The sequence below is a fragment of the Neospora caninum genome, chromosome VIIa (assembly GCF_000208865.1).
Source record: "Neospora caninum Liverpool complete genome, chromosome VIIa".
Classification (NCBI taxonomy): Eukaryota; Apicomplexa; class Conoidasida; order Eucoccidiorida; family Sarcocystidae; genus Neospora; species Neospora caninum.
In genome coordinates, this window is record NC_018393.1 from 163,984 (window position 1) to 181,221 (window position 17,238).

Here is a 17,238-nt window from a genome sequence, read left to right on the forward strand (position 1 = left end):
AGAGACATCTCCAGATATATATATATATATATATATATATATATATATGGCTTACCTCATGACATGAATTTCGAACTTGTGTGGAGAGGCAGAGGGATCCCCAGACACCCAAGAACGCGGCAGCCTTGACCGGCCCGAGACGAAGCGAAGGAACATTTGCTTCTCCTTCTTGGTGAAGGCGCTGAGGACTTCCCACAAATTATCGATGAGAGCCCGCTCACGGGCGTCGTTGTTGTCCCACGTCACCTTTGAATGCCGCTGCATGCGCAGGAAAATGAGCAAACCAGCGAGGCCTTGGGACACACCACGCGAACGCTTTCCAGAAACCAGTCTGCCTAGATTTTGAGACATGTCTGTTTCTCAGGCACGCTTGGAGACAACAGGTGCATAAATCTTCTGACTTGAACTCCACACACGACTGAAGATGAGAATCCGTCGTTCTTGCAAAAAACGACGAAGAACACCAGCTTCGGAGTTCGTTGGGTTCAACTTCTCATGTTCAAGAAACTGTCCCGCGTAAAAACGCATCAGTGCAAGACAGCCATGTACACGGCTTTGCAGGATTATGCATGCTGCCGCTCATGCCTAAAGGAACGCTACTCTGGCGAGATGTCTTCCGATTCGGAACTGCACGTTTCCTCCATTTTCCTTACCATTAAGACCGCGACCGCGATATCATCATCCCCACAAACCAGCTGTCTCAGATCGTCCGCCGTCAGCGTGGCCTGGACTTGAGGAAGAGGAAGGAGATCATAGAGCCCGTACGCGATCCAGGCGGCTGCCTCGTGACCTTCTGTGAGCTGAGCGAAGGCGAAAAACAGAGAATCGACACAAGATACGTGAAGGCAGCGCTGTGACTACGCTCCCGGCTGTGCTGAAGATACTCATTCCCTCCTTTCAGCCACACTGCCTAGGATCCGTCTTGAGAACCCAGATGACTCTCAACCAGCTGGAAAAACAGTTGGATTCCGCCTCTGTCTTCCTGGATTCTGATTCACGAAAAGCAGTCGACTTCCACTCTCCCCCCACACCGTCTCTCTTATCCGGCCTGCGTTGTGGTCTCTTGCTTCTCCCTTCCTTTCCCCTCCGGCGTTCTATCGGCGCCCCCCCCCCCCTTTCTCCTTCCTCTCCTCTTGGCATGCAACTTCTTTGCTCCACCGGTCTAGCCGCTGCGCTCACTTTGGCGAGGAGAGCAGCCTGTACAGCATCCGCAATATCCTCGTCGTCCACAGGACACCGCGCGCCGCCCAGGAACAGTTCCACATTTCTCCCTAAGGCATCGTCGACGGCCCATCCATTCTGCGCAAAGGCCTGCAGGGTCGCTTTGTCTCTGTCTGCGTCCACTCGGCTGACACTCTGAGATTCTGTCGCTTCGCTCGCGTTTCCCAGGTCTTCATCTCCCCTCTTCTCGCGCTCGGCAGAGGCTGGCGAGGCGCGTCTTCTGTGCGCGAGCCCACAACATGCGAGGAAAGTCTTCAGCTGCTTCGCAGCGAGTGAATCGACTGCGTGGACATCCTGCAGCGCAGGAAGTTGCAACAGCAGGAGCTTCCAGAGAGACGGCGACAGCGAGAGATTCAGGGGACTCTGTGTCAGAACCGCACACGCCATCAGTCGCCCCACCACAAAGAGTGCTGAGGCAAGATGCTGGCCATACGAAGAGAGTCGGAAACAAGTCCTGTCCTCTCTCTCCTCGTTCGCCTCCCAGGCTCTCCAGCTGGCCCGCGCTCGGTCGCGAAGCCGCCTGTTGGGTGTTTCGCTTTCGAACCTGGCAGCTCCAGCAGAGCCAGCAACCCCGTGGGAAGGATCGAAGCGCCTCCGACACCCCGAGAGAATGGCGGAGGAAGTGGAGGGTGCGAAGAAGCCAAAAAGACCGCACGCGTCGACACACTCCGCGTCCAGCGCGCCCGCAAGGCTGGGCACAGCTAGCGCCTCCGCGGGGAAGAGAGGCAGGACCGGCAGAGGCGATAGGTTTGGGGCCCACCTCGACGCACTCGAGGCTTCTGGTGAGCCAAGATCGGATGGACCTTGACAGCCGAGAGCAACAATGTCTTCGGCTTCACCTGAGCGCGAGTGCGATTCAAAACCTCTCCACGCTCCAGAAAGGAAGTCACCCTCTCGGTCCTCGGCGTCGCGATGCGCGTCATCCGCGCCGCTGGTGCCGCTGGCACCACTCGGGCCCCAACCGCCGACTGGATGAGCTGTCTGTACACCTGGCAACGCAGACGCGTCTGCTCCAAGGAGGAACTCCCGCAGCCGCGGATTTAGGATCCAGACGTCGCGGTTGTTTCCGACAGAATTGCGAGCATTTGGGCACTCGACAACGAGTTTCTGTGTCACCAAGTCGTCGCACAGATTGCTGAGTATCTCCGCGTACGGCCCGCCTAGATCTTGGGCCCCCTCGCCGCGAAGTTGGACGACGAATGCGCGTTCTCTCGCCACCAGCTTGAGCGCATCGACGTGCTGCAACTGCTTCGCCAGCTGCACTGTCAGACTCTTCTCCAGTCGGGTGTCTCCGGGCAACCTCCCGTCCGCAGGCTCCAGCTCCCCGGTCGCCGCGTCGCCTGGCTCGCCGCCCCAGCCTGCGCCGCCTCGACTGCCAGGTGTATCTACACCCGGAATCTGGGCGGTCTGCAAGTCCGCGGCGCCACTAACGACGGCGGGCCCCTCCGCCTCTGTTTGGCGCGTGGCGTTTCTGTCCAAGAGCACGGCAGCGCCTCCCACGTTGCCCCAGGCTTCAGGCAGAGGAGCCGTCACATCGACAACTAGCGTCGCGCTCGAGCCGCTGCGACCTTGAGAGAGAAGCGATCCGGAGCGGGCAGAAGCCACGTAGATATCTTCCAGGGGCGCATGCAGGCGAATCAAGCTCACTGTCGCTTCCCAGGCGAGGGACATGCGCGGCGCAGAGACTCCGGCACCCCTCGAGAGGCCGAGGAAACCTGAGAGCGCGGGCGAGTTAGCAGATGCCGCGGGAGTCCGAAGCGAAGGCAAAGCCGGGAGGAGCGATGTGTCACCCGCGAGGGCCTGACGCGGACGTTCCGGCTGTCGGAAAGCGTAGGTAAAGCCAGGAAGACGAAGAATCTGCTGGCGGATTGCGTGGACACGATAAATTGTTGACGCGCGAAACAGAAAGTTCTTGACAGCGGGCAGGAGGAGCGCCTTTGTGCCGGACAAAGCAACGAGGACTTTGTCCCGATCTTCGCAATCCTCCCTTTCCTCGCCACTTCCAGGGCCCCATAGAGAAACAGGAGACGAAGACAAAGACTCAGGAAGGACACGAAGAGAAGCCGACTCAGCCGGAGGGCGGAGACGCCCATCAGCTGGCTGTTGCGTTCCTTCTCCCCTGAAGCCTCCGTCGTGTTCTGCGTCTCTCTGGCATGCGTTCAGGTTTTCTTCAGCGTCTCTTAGACTGCGCGCGGTTTCGTTTCGGGTCCTGAAAGCGAGGGGCGGAAGGCGGCGAAGCCCCCAGGCCGCGCGCGCCCGCAAACCACCAGTCGGCGTTTTCCCGATCCGTCCACCTCGCGTCAGAAGGCCCCCTCCTGTGTGGCTGGTTGGGCTCCACGAGAAGGCGACAGGATCGCTTGAGCGCATGCTTCTCCCAGAGCCCCACTCCTCGGTCTCGGCCCCGTCTCGCGCGTGGCTGTCTCCTCGAAGGGACGCAGCCGGCGCCAGGCCCAGATGGACTTCGTGGCGCTCCTCATACAGGTACGGATAGGGTGGAGGGACAGTGGGGAGGAATGGAGACAAAAAGAGAAAAGAGACGTTGACCTGGTGAAGGTATCTGAGCCGCAGTTGCAGGGCTACCCGCAAGTCCCCCACAGTCGGAGGCCAATAGCGAAGAAGGTCGCGGGCAGAAGAGGAACGGCGCGCCGCGCAACGCGCCAGGCCGAAGCGAAGAAACAGAAGAAGAATTTCGTACAGCACCTGGTACAGAAGAGGACTGCAAAAGGAAGGAAGTTCAACGAGAGGAGACGCGACAGCTGTATAGATTGGCGGCGAGCCTGTGAGGAAAGAACGCGGCTGAGGCAAACGCTCGCGTTCTGATGAGGCCTCTGCTTCAACTCTGCCCGAGCTTCTGGCCTCGCTGTCTCCCATTGCATCCTCCCCCCTTGTGTCCTCAAGTCCTCCGCGCCCGAAAGCGTCTCTTGTGGGGCCAGACTGCGGCGAGCTCGGGCGGTCGAAGAGCACAGTCGCTTCGTCTTCCTCAATGGCCGCGAGGGCTCCTTCATAATACGGAAAAGACGACAAAGTTGAGCGATGGGTCTGCCCGGACTCCGCCTGTCTCCCTCGTTGCCGTCGAGGACTTTCTCTCTCCGTTTCCGGTGCTTCTGCGCGCGCGCGCCCGATGCCCGCCGACTCGGCCTGGCTCTCGCTCGCCCCATCTCTCGTGGCGGCGGAAACCCCCCCAACGGCGGGACTAGCGGCAGAAGGCGAGCGAATCTGTCGATCTCGGCTCGCCCCGTGTCTCTGCGCCTGGTGTCTCTCGCCTCTTTCGCGCTTGCGCCTCTCAGCGCTGGCCACCCTCTTCACACACTCACGGAGAACGAGGACCTCGTACAGCATCCAAAGCTCCGAAGCGAGCTGGTCGACTGCCGAGACGTACCCTCGGGTGAAGACGTCGGAGGCGCTGGAGGCAATCCCCGACACTCCGCCGGGAGGGTGCAAAGGCTCGCCTTCATCGGCGATGGCGTCTTCCACGTCGTCCTCGTCCTCCTCGGCACTGCTGCGCTCTTCTTCTGCGTCGCCGCCCCCAGACGAGCCGGAAGGGCCTGAGGCTGGCGGGAGCGCGGCGCCCGGAAGAGACGCGGCGCCTCCGTCTCGGCCTCGACCGTCAGAAGGCCCCGAAGAAACGCGACTCATCGGCGCGTCTTCCCGCGGAACAAGCGTTTCCTGGCCCGCGTCCTGGGCCTCGAACCCGTCCTCGAGACGCCAATCGCGCTGGAATCCGTCGTCTGCGTAGTCTTCGGTGAAATACGGCTCTGAATACGCAAGACTCGCGTCAGGAGCAACCTCCGGCCACGGGTGCTCACTTTCCGTGTCCACGTCGTCCCAGAAGATGCGCCCGTCGCGTTCCTCTGGCGCCTCGTCGCCCGTCACGTCTCCGTCACTGAAGCCCTCGTCAGGGTCAACGAAGAAGCGGGGCGACTCGGACGCCTCAGCGCTGCGCAGGCGAGGCGGAGAGGCCGACGCCTCCGCACCAAAAGGGCTCTCCGTAGACGGTTCGGATGCGCCGCTGTCTCCCGATCGGTCGCCTTCGTGCACTGGCGAGCCCACCAGCGGATGCCTCCGGCGTCGGCCGCCTAGCGTCCCCTGGCCGGAGTCTTCCTCAGCCTCGACTTGGCTCGCGTCTCGGCCCTGGCCCTCTTGCCGTCTCCGCGCGCGTGTCCCCTCCTCGCCGGCTTCACCTGCGAGCCCGCCGGCGCCTTGGCGCCCTCTGCGGTCGCGGTTCTGGGCCTCGCGGGCCTCTCTGGCCCGCTCCGTCGCGCGCCGCACCTGGCCCTTTTGGGCCCGAAGGAGCCAAGCCGCGACCGCGTCTGAGCTCAAGCCCGGGAAGAACGGCAAGTGCCATGTCCAGATATCCAGGGGGGAGACGCGCAGAGCGCCGTCAGGACTCACTGCGCTCTGGAATGGCCGAACGACGCACGCGGGAGACTCCGGCGAAAACGAGGCGTGAGGCGGGTCCGAGCAGTCGAGAGGAAACGCAGACGGCGAAGCGTCCGAGGCACACGACGGAAGCGAAGGAAGAGAAGAAGAGACACAGAAGAGAGTCGAATCGGAGAGAAGCCGACCCGGATCGAGGCCCAGACCTCCTAGAGAGGAAGGTCCACGTCCGACGTCGCCTGGGGGGACGCGATCGGCATTCGCAACTTCACCGTCTCCGGGTTTTCTGCGTGATGGCCGAGGGTGGCTGCCTTCTACGGTAGTCCTCGCGACGACCTCGCATTCGCCCGTCGCTTCTGGACTTGTCGCAGAGCCCCCAAGAGGCAGCAGCAACGGCGGGAGCGGTCGCACCGCGGGGCCTGTCTTTGGATCCCGCAGAGACGCGTTTCCCTTCGCGGCGATGTCAACCAATTGCTGCAGAAGCTCGTCGGGCCACGGCTGGCTCTGGACCCCAACGCGGACTTCCAGGTCGCGGACGACGCCCTGGAGAGGGACGCGGATCCGCGCACAACGAAGAGCAGCCTTGAGGGCCTTCCACAGCGTGCGCTTTCGCGCGTGGAGCCCTCGCTGAGGTCCCGACTCGGGGAGCAGCCCAGACACCCTGCCGCGCCCGAGAGAGGCGAGAACTGAGGGGGAGAACGAGACGGGCAGTTGCCAGAGAGGAGATGCAGAAAGGGACGCGGCGTCGCGCGCTGCACTCGCGTCTGTCGCGCTGCGGCTCTCGCTGAGAGAATCCGACACGAGCGCGTGCCGCCCGGAGCTGGGCCCGTCCCCGGCCAAAGGCGCTCTGAGGCTGCGCGGGGCCGACTCGGGACTCGCGGAAAGGAGACCCTCGTCTCCACTGGCCGGAGGCGCAGAAGTCGAGGACGGGTGGACCAGAGGAGGAGAAGCTGGAGAGCCCGAGGCCTGGGCGAAACGGGACAGAGACTGAGAGGGAGCAAGGAGGCCTTCCTGAACGCTGGCGAAATGCGGCTCTGAGCCCCGGCTCATCTCGGATGCGCCGAAAAAAGACGCAGCGACAGACTCGGAAGCAGACGCGGGTTGGGAACGGCCCGGAGGGCGTTGAGCGAGAGGCGGCGCGTTGGGCGAAGACCTAAGCGACACCCGAGACTGCGAGACGTCTCCAGAATGAGAAAACAACGCGACAGACTGAGAGGAAGATGGAGATTCACTGGGTGTGACGGAAAGCAGCAGCGATGCGTTGCTTTCCGCGTCTCCAAAATTCGGGGATCGGCTAGCGCGCTCGCTGGCACCACTTGCCTCGACCTTCGCGCTGTCCCTGATCTCATCTCTTCTTTCTTCGTTACTTCCTCGTTCTGCCGAGGCTACAGACTCAGATGCGACCTTGCTCTCGGTCTCCCCGCCTTCTCGGCTTGCACTGCATTCTTCCTGAGGCTCCTGCCACGCGCGAGACAGGCGGTCCGAAGAGCGCTCCTCGCCTTCCTCCCCTGGCGCGGCTGGCAAATCCTGCGCACTTGGCGTCTTGCCTCCCGCCCTGCTTGAGTAGAAACCCAGCGACGAGGTCTCTGGGTTTCTGCGCCGTCGTCGCGCTCTGCTTTCGTCATTCAAGAGGAGTGCATGCGCCAGCTGACCTGCAGCCGCTGCGAGTTCGCCGCCCACGGCTTCCTCGGCGGCAAGCGCAGCGTTGACTTGGTGCCCCGCGGGGATCAACTGCCGTACGAGGAGTCGCCAGCCTTCGTAGCGCTCTGACGCCTCTGTCTCTCGCGCGGACTCGGCCTCTGCTGAGCGACCGCGTGCAGTCGAGGAGACACCGGAAAGGCGTTCTGGATCCCTCCACCATGCGCCTGGCGGCCCCACGTAAGTCAGCCCTTGGTCCTGCTCGAACAGAATGCTTTCCCAGGACGGCAAGACTCCAGAGCCCTCAGGGGTGTCTCCTGTCCCCTCACGCCGGGGCCCGGTTTGCCCGGGGTTCGCGTCTCCGAGTCCCTCAAAACAGCAGCCGTCTGCGTCGAAGTTCGAGGACGCAAAGGGGGAGAACCCTGCCTCAGACGAAGCCTCGACTGCGGACATGCGCCGTTGCCTGTCCTGAGAACCGACGAGAGATCTCTCGCTCCGCTCGCCGTCCGTCGGGCCCTTGCGCGCCGCGTCTCCCCGCGGCTGTCGCCCCCAGGGAAGGCAGGCAGCCTCGCGCGAATGACGCCGCCGAGTCGCATGCAGGCCTGGCCCGCCCTCGGCTCCGCTGTGGACGTCGAGGCCGCGGGAGGCGACCCCACACTCGGGAAGACGAGAAGCGAAGTGCGGCAACGCGTTCGGGGTAGGCTGAAGAAGAGGGGCGTCTGTGGCGCCGTCTCGTCGCCTTGTGGCACTTTGTGAGACAGGGCGAAAAGCGGGGAAGGGCGCGAAGAAACAGCGAAACTGGTCTTCGTTTGCGGCTGTCCCCCAACGCAGCTCCGGCGACGAGAGAGATGGTTTCATCCCCTCTACGCGCTGGTGCGCCGTCGCTCCGCCACTCCCCAGACCACCCTGCCTGACTGCGTCTCCTGCTTCGCCCGGAAGAGCACGTGGAAACGAACGCCCCGCATGCAAGGACGAGAATGACGGGCCAGGGGACGAAGACGGCGAAGGGCGCGGATCGACAGCGCTGAGCGGCGGCGGCAGACTGCTGCTGCACGCCTCGGCTGCATGCGCCAGCCGACTGCCCCGTTCTCCGCCATTCTCTTCCCGTCGACCCTTTCCTTGGTTTTTTTTATCCACAATCTCTTTGCGTGCGGCCACTCCTTCGCCTTCGTGTTCTCCGTGTTCTCGCCACTGCGGCTCCACCGAGAGCCGCTCCCCGCTTGCGCCTCTCTTTCCGCTTGCCTCGCGTTCGGCAGCTGAACCCCTGCGGGCTGTACTACGTCCGGCAGGTTCTCCCGCTGTCTCTCCGCCGCAGGCTGGACGCCTCCACGCTCTTCTTCCCTGGCCGTGCTCGCCGTGTTCGTCAACTGCGACATTCTCTCCTGCCTGATCTGGAGCGCCCGCCGGACTCGGTGAGACTCCCGAGGCCGCCTGCGAAGAAGTCTCCTTCTGAGTCCTGTCTGCTCGCTCCGTTGCCTTGCCCCAGCGGCGGGACTCCAAGGCTTGCCGTCCAGAGCGCCCCGCGCCTCTGGCAGGCCTCAGCCGCTCGCGGCCCTTCCCGAGCAGCACGAGGCGGGCATTGCGCGGGGCAAAGGAATCGAGAAACGCGTCTGCGGGGAGTGCGTTGAGCAGTCGCCAGTCGCGGTGCGTGCGATACGGGCTAGGGGAGAGACAGATCTTCAGCGAAGAGCAGTGGGTGACCAGGAGAGCTGGACAGTTCACCAAAGACAGCGTTCGCGGCGCGGGGCACGGCTGGTGCACACGCGTCACTTGGAGCATCGTGGCGCAGGGCCCTGAACAGACACACGCGGATTTCGAGGAAATCCAGAAATGCAGAAAGATGTCAAGATGCAAAGACGCGAAGCGAAAGGAAACAGATATCGGACGCACACGTGGAAAAAAACAGACGAAAGACAAGTGCACCGGAGATAATGAGTCCCAAACAAACTGAAAAAAAACCAAACTACCAAACCAAACAAATACAGAGGGGACGTCTCTCCATATATCTATATCTACAAATATAAATATATATATATATATGCGTATATGTGGATCTATTCAAGTTGATTCGGCGTTTCGGGTTGTGTCTTACTTACCGAGCTTCACGGCGGGACACAGGGCGACGCCGCGGCCTGCGCCTAGAAGGGATTTCAAGCCTCCCACGTGCCACGTCATGTTGTATTTTTCACTTTGAGTTTCGTCTTCCTGGTTGGGCTTGGATCCCCTCTCAGACTCTGGCGACTCGACCCGAAACGAGCAGCGCACTTCGTCTCTCGGGCCGAGCTGCTGGAGCATCTGCACGCGCTTTACCAGACGCGCCACACGGGCGGCCATGGCCTGCCTCGCCTCTGAAGAAGACGGGACAGAGACAGCACCGGAACAAGAACCGGCAAAAGAACTGGGAGAAGAACTCGAGGAGCAGGAAGAGGGTGGAGAGGATGCCAGTAGCGTGTGTGCCTCAGCCATCGCAGTGTTGAGATCAGCGAATGCTGCATGCAGATCGCGAAGACGGTCGAGATCAGGCGTGAAGGAAAGTTCCATGGTCAGTTTGCTGGTCCGGAAATACGACCTTCCGGTCTCGGGACTCTGTTTCTCTCTCTCGAGGAAATGGTTTTCAATCTCTCCGCGTAAGGCGCTTCTGCGCGTCGCTTCATCTCCTCGCTGCGTTGCGTCCCGCCGTGCTCTGCGTCTCTCCACTTGGTCTCCCTCGTCCTCCCCGCGTCGTGGCTGGCTCGCTTCTCCGTTTGCTCCAGCGTTGTCTCCTTCTCCTCCGCCGCCCAGATCGATTCCGTTCCTCGGCGGGCCTTCATCCTGGAAACCTCGCGAGGAGCCGCGGCCAGCCAGACCGCCCCGCGCTCCTGCCAAGTGCGGCGCCGGTGAGTTGCTGTCTTCTCGCCGGCTTTGATCTTCTTTTTCTAAAAGCGGGGCACGGCCGCGCTCGGCCTGTGGACGGCCTGGAGAGAAGCGTGTCCTCCGACCCCGGAGGGTGCGCAGCTCTTCCGTTTCCACGTCTCCACCGGATGCACCCGTCACTGGCGACTCCGACCTAGACGGGAATTCAGAAGCTGCCGAGCAGGCGCGCGAAGGCGAAAGCTCCAGGCTCCGTCCAAAGTGGAGAAGACGCCTGGACGACGCACTACACAGGACTTCCGCGCGCGACAGGACGTCTTCTGGAGTGAGCCTCTCGGCGAGCGCGGGACCGGAAAACGCCCAGTTCCGTCCTTCAGCGTTTCGTTCCCACAGCTGCGCGTCGTCGCGGCAGAAGCCTTCCCCTGTCGGTGCGTCTTCTGTGTCTCCGCCCACGCTCCGGTCGCGGCGCGCTCCGCTCCCGCTGCAAGCCCGTTCCTCGGCGGCCTCTGGATGCAGGCCGGACGCGCAGGCAGTGAGCACCGCGGCGACGCTCTGTGAATCGATCCAGTCGCCAGCGACGACCGTGTCCTGAACGGTCTGCTTTCCGTGCGGACTGACACACCAGACTCCACGGACTTCGGCTTGACTCGGGCGCAGCTGCTGATGGTGCGCATGCACCCGAGCCATGACGTCGCTGTACGCGGCCACGCGAGGCTCGCCCGATGTCACGGGGTGGACACACACGCCCCCGGAAGCTGCTGGCGACAGCGAGGAGGAGAGCGACGAAAAGGAGGAGCGCGGCGCAGAAGAGGGAGGCGAAGGCGAGCGCAGGAGGCCTGGGGAAGGGAGGACGCGGTAGCAGGGAGGCGTGAAGCTTTGAGGCGGGTAACTCCGATTCAGGTGCTCCGCCAGCGCAAACGTCCGTTGGTATATGGGAGGATCAGGGATGAAAGGGTGGCTGTGAAAGTCTCCAGGACCGAGGGTAAGCCGAGACGCAACGCACGGCTCCTGGGCTTCGCCGTCGCTGTCTCCGCGCCTCTCTTGGGTCTCTTCGTCGCGATCGAAACGCGGCGGCGCCTTCCCCACAGCAGAAAGAGACAGGTAACCTGCGTCAGCCGCGGCCTCTGTCGCAGGCGCAGCCGCATGCGGGGCCTGAGGCTGGTGTGGGGAAAGCGAAGAAAGACAGCTTCGGTTTCGTCGCGATCCGCTCACGGACGCCCAGGCGCCTTCCGCCTCTCGTCTCGGAGTCGGCGAGACAACTCCGGACCCGCTGACGACCTGCGTGGTGCACGAGAGCCAGAAATACCGAGAAGCCGGTGGAGGGACCGTGAAGGACGGAGCTGCGGAGGGAGGAGAAGACGCGGAGGAAAGGCGCGTTAGCGGGGAGTTCCGCGATTGCGAGTCAGCCTCGGAGGCGATTTGTGCATTCGTCGACGTGCGTCCGTCGTCGCTGCTCCTCGTGCCCGCTTCGGCAGGTTCCGGCCTTTTTTCAACCCCTTTGGGGTCGCTGCGTTTCTCCGCGGTCTCCGCGCTTCGTGTCGTCCTCGACCGCGTCCCCAGCAGCTCGGACAGAAGCGCGTCGACGGCGGCTTCTTCTGGCGACACCGCGTGGGTGAGCGGCGCCCAGCCGAACTCCGGGCCCGCGTGCCAGCCGAGGGCGTCTTCGCGCTGGCCGTCTTCGTCTCCGCCTGTGCACCGCGGGAGCGCAGGCAGGCTGCCTTCGTCCGGCGCGAGCAAGGGTTGGTTCTTCCCGTTCTGCCGCCAGCCCACTGTGAATTCGACTCTCCAGACCCCCGCTCTGAGGAACTCATCGCGAGGAATCAGAGCCCCCGACACCAAGTGGATCGTGTCGCTCGCACCCACGCGCGCTTCGTCCCGGTTCTGCCTCGCCTCGTCGGTCGGAGCCGCGCCGACGTGAGAAGGAAGCCCCGACACTCGCACAGACGCCTCGGCGCTTCCTCGCTGGCTGCCGCCGTCCGACGAAAAGCTGGACTCTTTGCCGAACGGCTGCGCGGTCGCGGTCCTGCCAGCAAAGCTCCCGCGGCGCATGCAAGCCCCAGCCGAACGCCCGCCCCTTCCAGGGAGGAGCGCAGTGGCAGACGAAGAGCCCCACGACAGGGCCTGGGGCGTTTCACCCAGAGACGACAGGGCGAGGAGCGCGTCTCCACTCGAGCCGCGTCTGCGGCCTTCGCCCTGTAGCCCCCCTCGCGCCGCTTCCGCGAGACTGCCGTGTCTTCTCCCTCTCCGGCAGAGCCCTGAAGAACTCGACGCAGGCACAGCTCCGCTCCCGCCTGCGTCGGGCTCTTCCCTCGCCTCTCGGTCTCTGCGTCGCTCGTCCCGACCTCGCTCCAGCGCCATGGCAAATACGGGGTTTTGAGAGGCGAAGGCACCGACTAGACTCGAGGCTGAGGGAGTCGCGGCGCTGGTGGCTGAGCTCGTCGGAGCGCAGTAGCTCGAGCGGCGGCCAGCCGTCGTCGGAAGAGAAGAGAGACCGCCCGTGAGGGCGCCGAAGCTTCCACTCCGGCCGACAGAAGTTCCCGAGAACGTTCGCGAACGAGTGCCGGAGCGAGTGAACTGAGCCGGTGGAGCCGCCGCCGGAGTGGGATGACCGCTACCTCGGCGCTGGTAGCTCCGCGGCACAGGCGGATGAGGCGCACGGCTCGAACTCCCCGGGGCGGGGAGCACGAGGGACGAGGCAGATGAGAGCGAGGCACTCGAGAACGAACGCGAGCGATCCGGGAGCGCCGTCGGCTGCGAAGGCTGCCCACGAGAGGAGACAGGCAGAGGGGACGCGAGGTGCGAAGGCAGAGGACGCGCGAGAGAAGAATGCGAGGCCAGTCTTCGCACGGTGCCCCAGACGTCCTCGTCTCTCTCGGTTAGCAGCCCCACGGCGTTCTTCAGGAAGCGAGTTTCAACTCGCTTTTCGGTTCCGAGACCAAGTCCTGAGTTCTGGTCCTCGTTGACAGACGGAGCATGCGCGAGAGAGGGAGGGAGACGCCACAGGAAGGAAGCAGGCCGGGAAAAGAGAACTTGCGCAGACTCCATACTCGCCGCAAGTTTGGCCTCTCCCCGCACGCGCCTTTCCTCTTCAGGGAAGCCTTCCAGAGGCGTCGTTTCAATGGCCAGAGCGCCGGCTGCCGTCGCGAGAGCGCGTGCAGCATCGAGAGGGCGAGCGGCCTTGCCGGCGACATGCGCGTCCGAATCTCCGCGGAAGCACGGGGATTTCTGAGCGCCATCGGAGCCTGCACAGACGTCGTCCTTGGTTCTCTCCTCACGTTTCGTAAGCGACGCAGGACAGAAAGGCGCAGCCTCTGTGGCGTCAAGCAGACCCAGCCGAACAGCCGCAGCCAGCGAGCCGAGCGCGAAGTACCCTGTCCCTCTGTCTCTTTCTTTGTCTCCGTCTCGCAGACGCGGGCGTGTGTTCGCGATCGAGGGTTCTTCCGGCCAGTGCGGTGAGGGCGGAGACCCCGCGGGGAAGAAGAGCTGAGGCGACAGGGACGGAGAGTAATCGGTTGCGTACCAGAGACAGTCGGCGTGGTAGTTGCTCATCTCAACGACGGGGATCCAGGGTGAAGGCGGCGAAACCGACGCCGCAGGAGAGACACGAGACGACTGAGGCCCCGGCGCGCGCGACCGGGTACAGAACGCCCCCCGAGGCCGCGCATACACAGTGAGCAGGTCCCCAGGAGCCAGCTGGCTTGGGGAACTACAGAAGCTGATAACGGCGCCTGCTGCGTAAGGGGAGAGGTCGATCGTGCGAACGTCTGCCTCGAAGCAGAGGGCGAGTTCTCGCGAGAGGAAGGCAACGGGATCACTCGTGAATGGCGGATGTCCCTTGCCGCTGTCGCCCGCCTCACAGCCTTCCGTTCGTTCCTCGCCTGAATCGCCGCGTTCCAAAGCCCAGGACGCGAGCGCCTGTCTAGAGGTTTGTGCGGAGGCTGCGAAGGAATCCAGCGCCCTGACGTCGCTCAGACACACGCCGCCTCCGAGCGAGTCCGGCTCGGCGCGCCCGTCCCCGATGGCGCCGGACCGCGGCCCGACTCCCCACCGGAGGCACAGCCGCCTGCGCAGCTCTCGCGCGTCCAGCCGAACCGCGAGGGGAGAGAACACGGGGACGGCGCCTGGCCGCGCATGCGCCAAGGGCAAAGCGGGCGCGGTGAGCGCGCGGGGAGGGTGGCGCGCTCCCTCGTCCGCTTCGCCGATTCCCCGTTTGCTCTGTCCGGCCCTTCTGGCCTGGCAGCTCGTGCTTTCGTCGAGCGCCGACACAGGGAGAATGGCCTCGAGCGCGTCACTCGCCACTGAGGGCGACCCCAGCCCAGCGAGCAGAGGCAGGGCGAGTGGAGAAGAGGCGGAAAACGCTATCTTGTACGGTGTATATGACTGGAAAGAATGGGACGCGGAGCTCAGCTGCAGCGGCGAACTCAGGCATACCGGCACGTCGCTCCGGTCCCTGCTGTCCTGCATCCGTCCACTGATATGCGCCGCCTCGCCCCGTTCTGTGGAAAGCCATTGAGGGGGTACGGAGAGGACAGGCGAAGAAGCCGACTCTGGCAGGACTCGGCCCGTGCGTGGAGAACTGTCCCCTCCCTCGCACTGGTTTCTCGCGGACAGCGGTCGTTCACTTCCCCGCCTCCGCGAGTCCCGCGCAAGGTCCGCCTCCGACGCGTCACCCCCCGCGCCTTCCGCTTCTCTGAGAGAGAACGAAGGCGAGATAGAAAAGGACGCGGGCGTCGACAGGCCGAGATTTGCTGCGGCTGGGCGACTTGCGTTGCCGCGCTCCAACGCGTGCGTTCTCGCGTCTGTCGCCCCGCTGCCGTCGCCTCCCTGGCCGCCCGCTCGCTGAGCCACGGACGCCTGCTGGCCTCCCAGCTGCGGCTCCATCGCGGGCCCCCTCGCTGTGGGGTGTGTCCCCGCCAGAGCCTTTCGCGTCCGCGCCAGCTGTCTCCGTTTCTCGGCGATGCGCCACAGAGTGGGCCAGAGGGCCTTGCGCAGGTCCAGGTGCTCCGGGAGAAGCATGTGCTGGCTTTCCTCGTCGAGCAGCGGAAGGAATCGCTCGAAATCGACTTCGAATCTGTCACTCGACCGCGCATCTCCTGGACAGCCTCGACACTTCCGGCCGTCCAGCAGATACTGTCCGTTCCAGAACGCGTCGCTCACGGCGAGGCTCCCACCCGTGGACTGGCTCGGGTCTGGCCCTCGTTGCCGAGCTCTGCCGCAGACCTCGCTCCGCGCTGCGCCTTCCCCCGGGCCCTCCGCGCCCAGGCGCCGCTTGCACTCCCAGAACGTCTCGTTGCCTAAGCGGCTGCGCTCGACCCCGCGGAGAGCTGTCAGGCGCTGCAGGAATTCGAAGAGGAACAGGGCGAAGGGGACACCTTGGGAGTGGGGCAAGTTGCCTTCCAAGCCGCGCAAGTCTTGCAGAACTTTGCACTGAAGCAGCAACTCCTTCACGGCTTGCTCCACGCAAAACCCGGTGCCTCCCACGCACCCTGAAGACGCCGGAGCCTCACACGGAGGCTGACCACCGCCGTGGAGAGGGACGGGGCCAGGCTGGAGCCAGAGAGGCGACGACGCGGCATGGGGACACCATCTCGTGTCTCGAGAAGCCGAAGAGGAGACGCCACGCGTGTCTCCGCAGCTCCACCGCGAGAGCAGAGACACTGAACACTGCGAAGGCGGAGAGTCGGAAGAAGCGAGGGGCGGTGGGGACGACGAGGCCGGACCAAACGACGAGGCTGGACCAGACGGCGACTGGGAACGGAAAGCGGGGTAGCTGTTTTGGTAGCTGTGATCGTGCGGACGATCACCACACGCAGAAAATGGAGACGAGAGAGTCGCGGAAGTCGTGTGAGGTTCCTCTGGGCACGACGGGGTTGAGCGAGAGAGACGGTTGCTGCCAGCAGTCGACACACTGCGTGGCGGATGTGCTCTGCGCCCGCCTGCGTTCGAGGGATCGGCTTCAGAGGCGAACGCGGAAAACGGGGAGCGGCACCTGGGCGAGGAGGGCCCGTCGAGGCGCGAGGTCCGTGACGGGTTGCTTCTCGGCTCTCTCTCTGCCTTTTCGCAGAGAAGGCGAATGTCGCTGAGTCGCCACGTCACTCGCTGCGCCGAGAGCTGCCTTCGACGGTTGGCCTCGCGCGCCTCCGCCCCACACTCGCCGCAAGCTGCGGCGCACTTGCATGCACTGAACAGGACCGCAAGGACTTGACCGACGTATTCCGCTAAGGGCGGGAGAATAATCTGCTGCGTCGGTCGAAGGGGTCGGGGTCTCGGGGGGAGCGAAGAGAGCGGGAGAGCGCTGGAGCCTCCCTGCGTTTCCGACTGGCTCGTGTACATCGAGTTGACGCCGGCGCTTTCGAAGACGCTGTCGGCGACTCGAGGAACGCGAATCTGCGCAGCGATCTCCATGAAGAGCAGAAGAAAGAAGAAGCGCATCCGAGCGCTCAACGCGAGGGCTTCATCCTCAGCTGGGGCCACGTCTCTCTCCGCGTCTCTCTCGTCTCTCTGTTGTGACGAAGACGCGAGAGCGAGAGAACAGGCGGCGTCCGGCGACGAAGACTCCGAAGACGATCCCGCGTCTCGAGACCAGATCGCAGGCGCGGTCGCCTGCGGAGAGAAGGAACGCGACGGCGTCTGAGGGCCGAGCGAACCTTCTGATGTTTCTGGAAGCACCCTGAGCGGCGAGGAAGGCGAAGAGGCGTGGAGCGCAGGCGCTGCAGACCCACACGAGCGGGCTGAGGAGGGGGGGGAGAGACGGGAAGACGTGCACGTTTCTAGGCAGTTAAGGCCAGGGGTGTTCGTCCCGCCAGGCTCACGGCGCCCCACAGTGCACGGACTCGGAGACTCCTGCGAAGACAGCCAGAACGGCGACCCTAGCTGGACTTCGGGATGACGCTCGGAGTCCGCCAAGCAAGATGAAGTCGCGCTCGGATCGTCGCAGTGGACACGGCGCGCCTGAGCCCGCAGGCGTCTTTGTCTCTGAGGATGCGTGCGAGGAGGCCCTTGCAGCCAAGGCGCCAACTGCAAGAAATGCACAGCAGAACCGCGAGAACGAATGACGGAAAACACGACCGTTTCGAGGAGCCCTCCAACCACGTCACTACCGCACACGCATGGAATGTGAAAACAGCGTCGCGCGCTTCCGAGGTCTGTCGT

The 17,238-nt window shown here is 63.9% G+C and overlaps 1 protein-coding gene across 1 annotated transcript in view; it reads right to left on the minus strand.

The window, feature by feature from the left end:
* NCLIV_019520 (MGC83258 protein, related) overlaps positions 1–17,238 on the minus strand; it is a gene marked incomplete at both ends in the record, with an annotated part of 53,519 nt that overhangs the window by 364 nt on the left and 35,917 nt on the right. The window contains 4 exons of the mRNA XM_003882146.1: positions 56–258; positions 654–800; positions 1,180–9,029; positions 9,333–17,103. Of these exons, the coding sequence (XP_003882195.1) occupies positions 56–258; positions 654–800; positions 1,180–9,029; positions 9,333–17,103 (15,971 nt within the window). The remainder of the gene's footprint in view (positions 1–55; positions 259–653; positions 801–1,179; positions 9,030–9,332; positions 17,104–17,238) is intronic.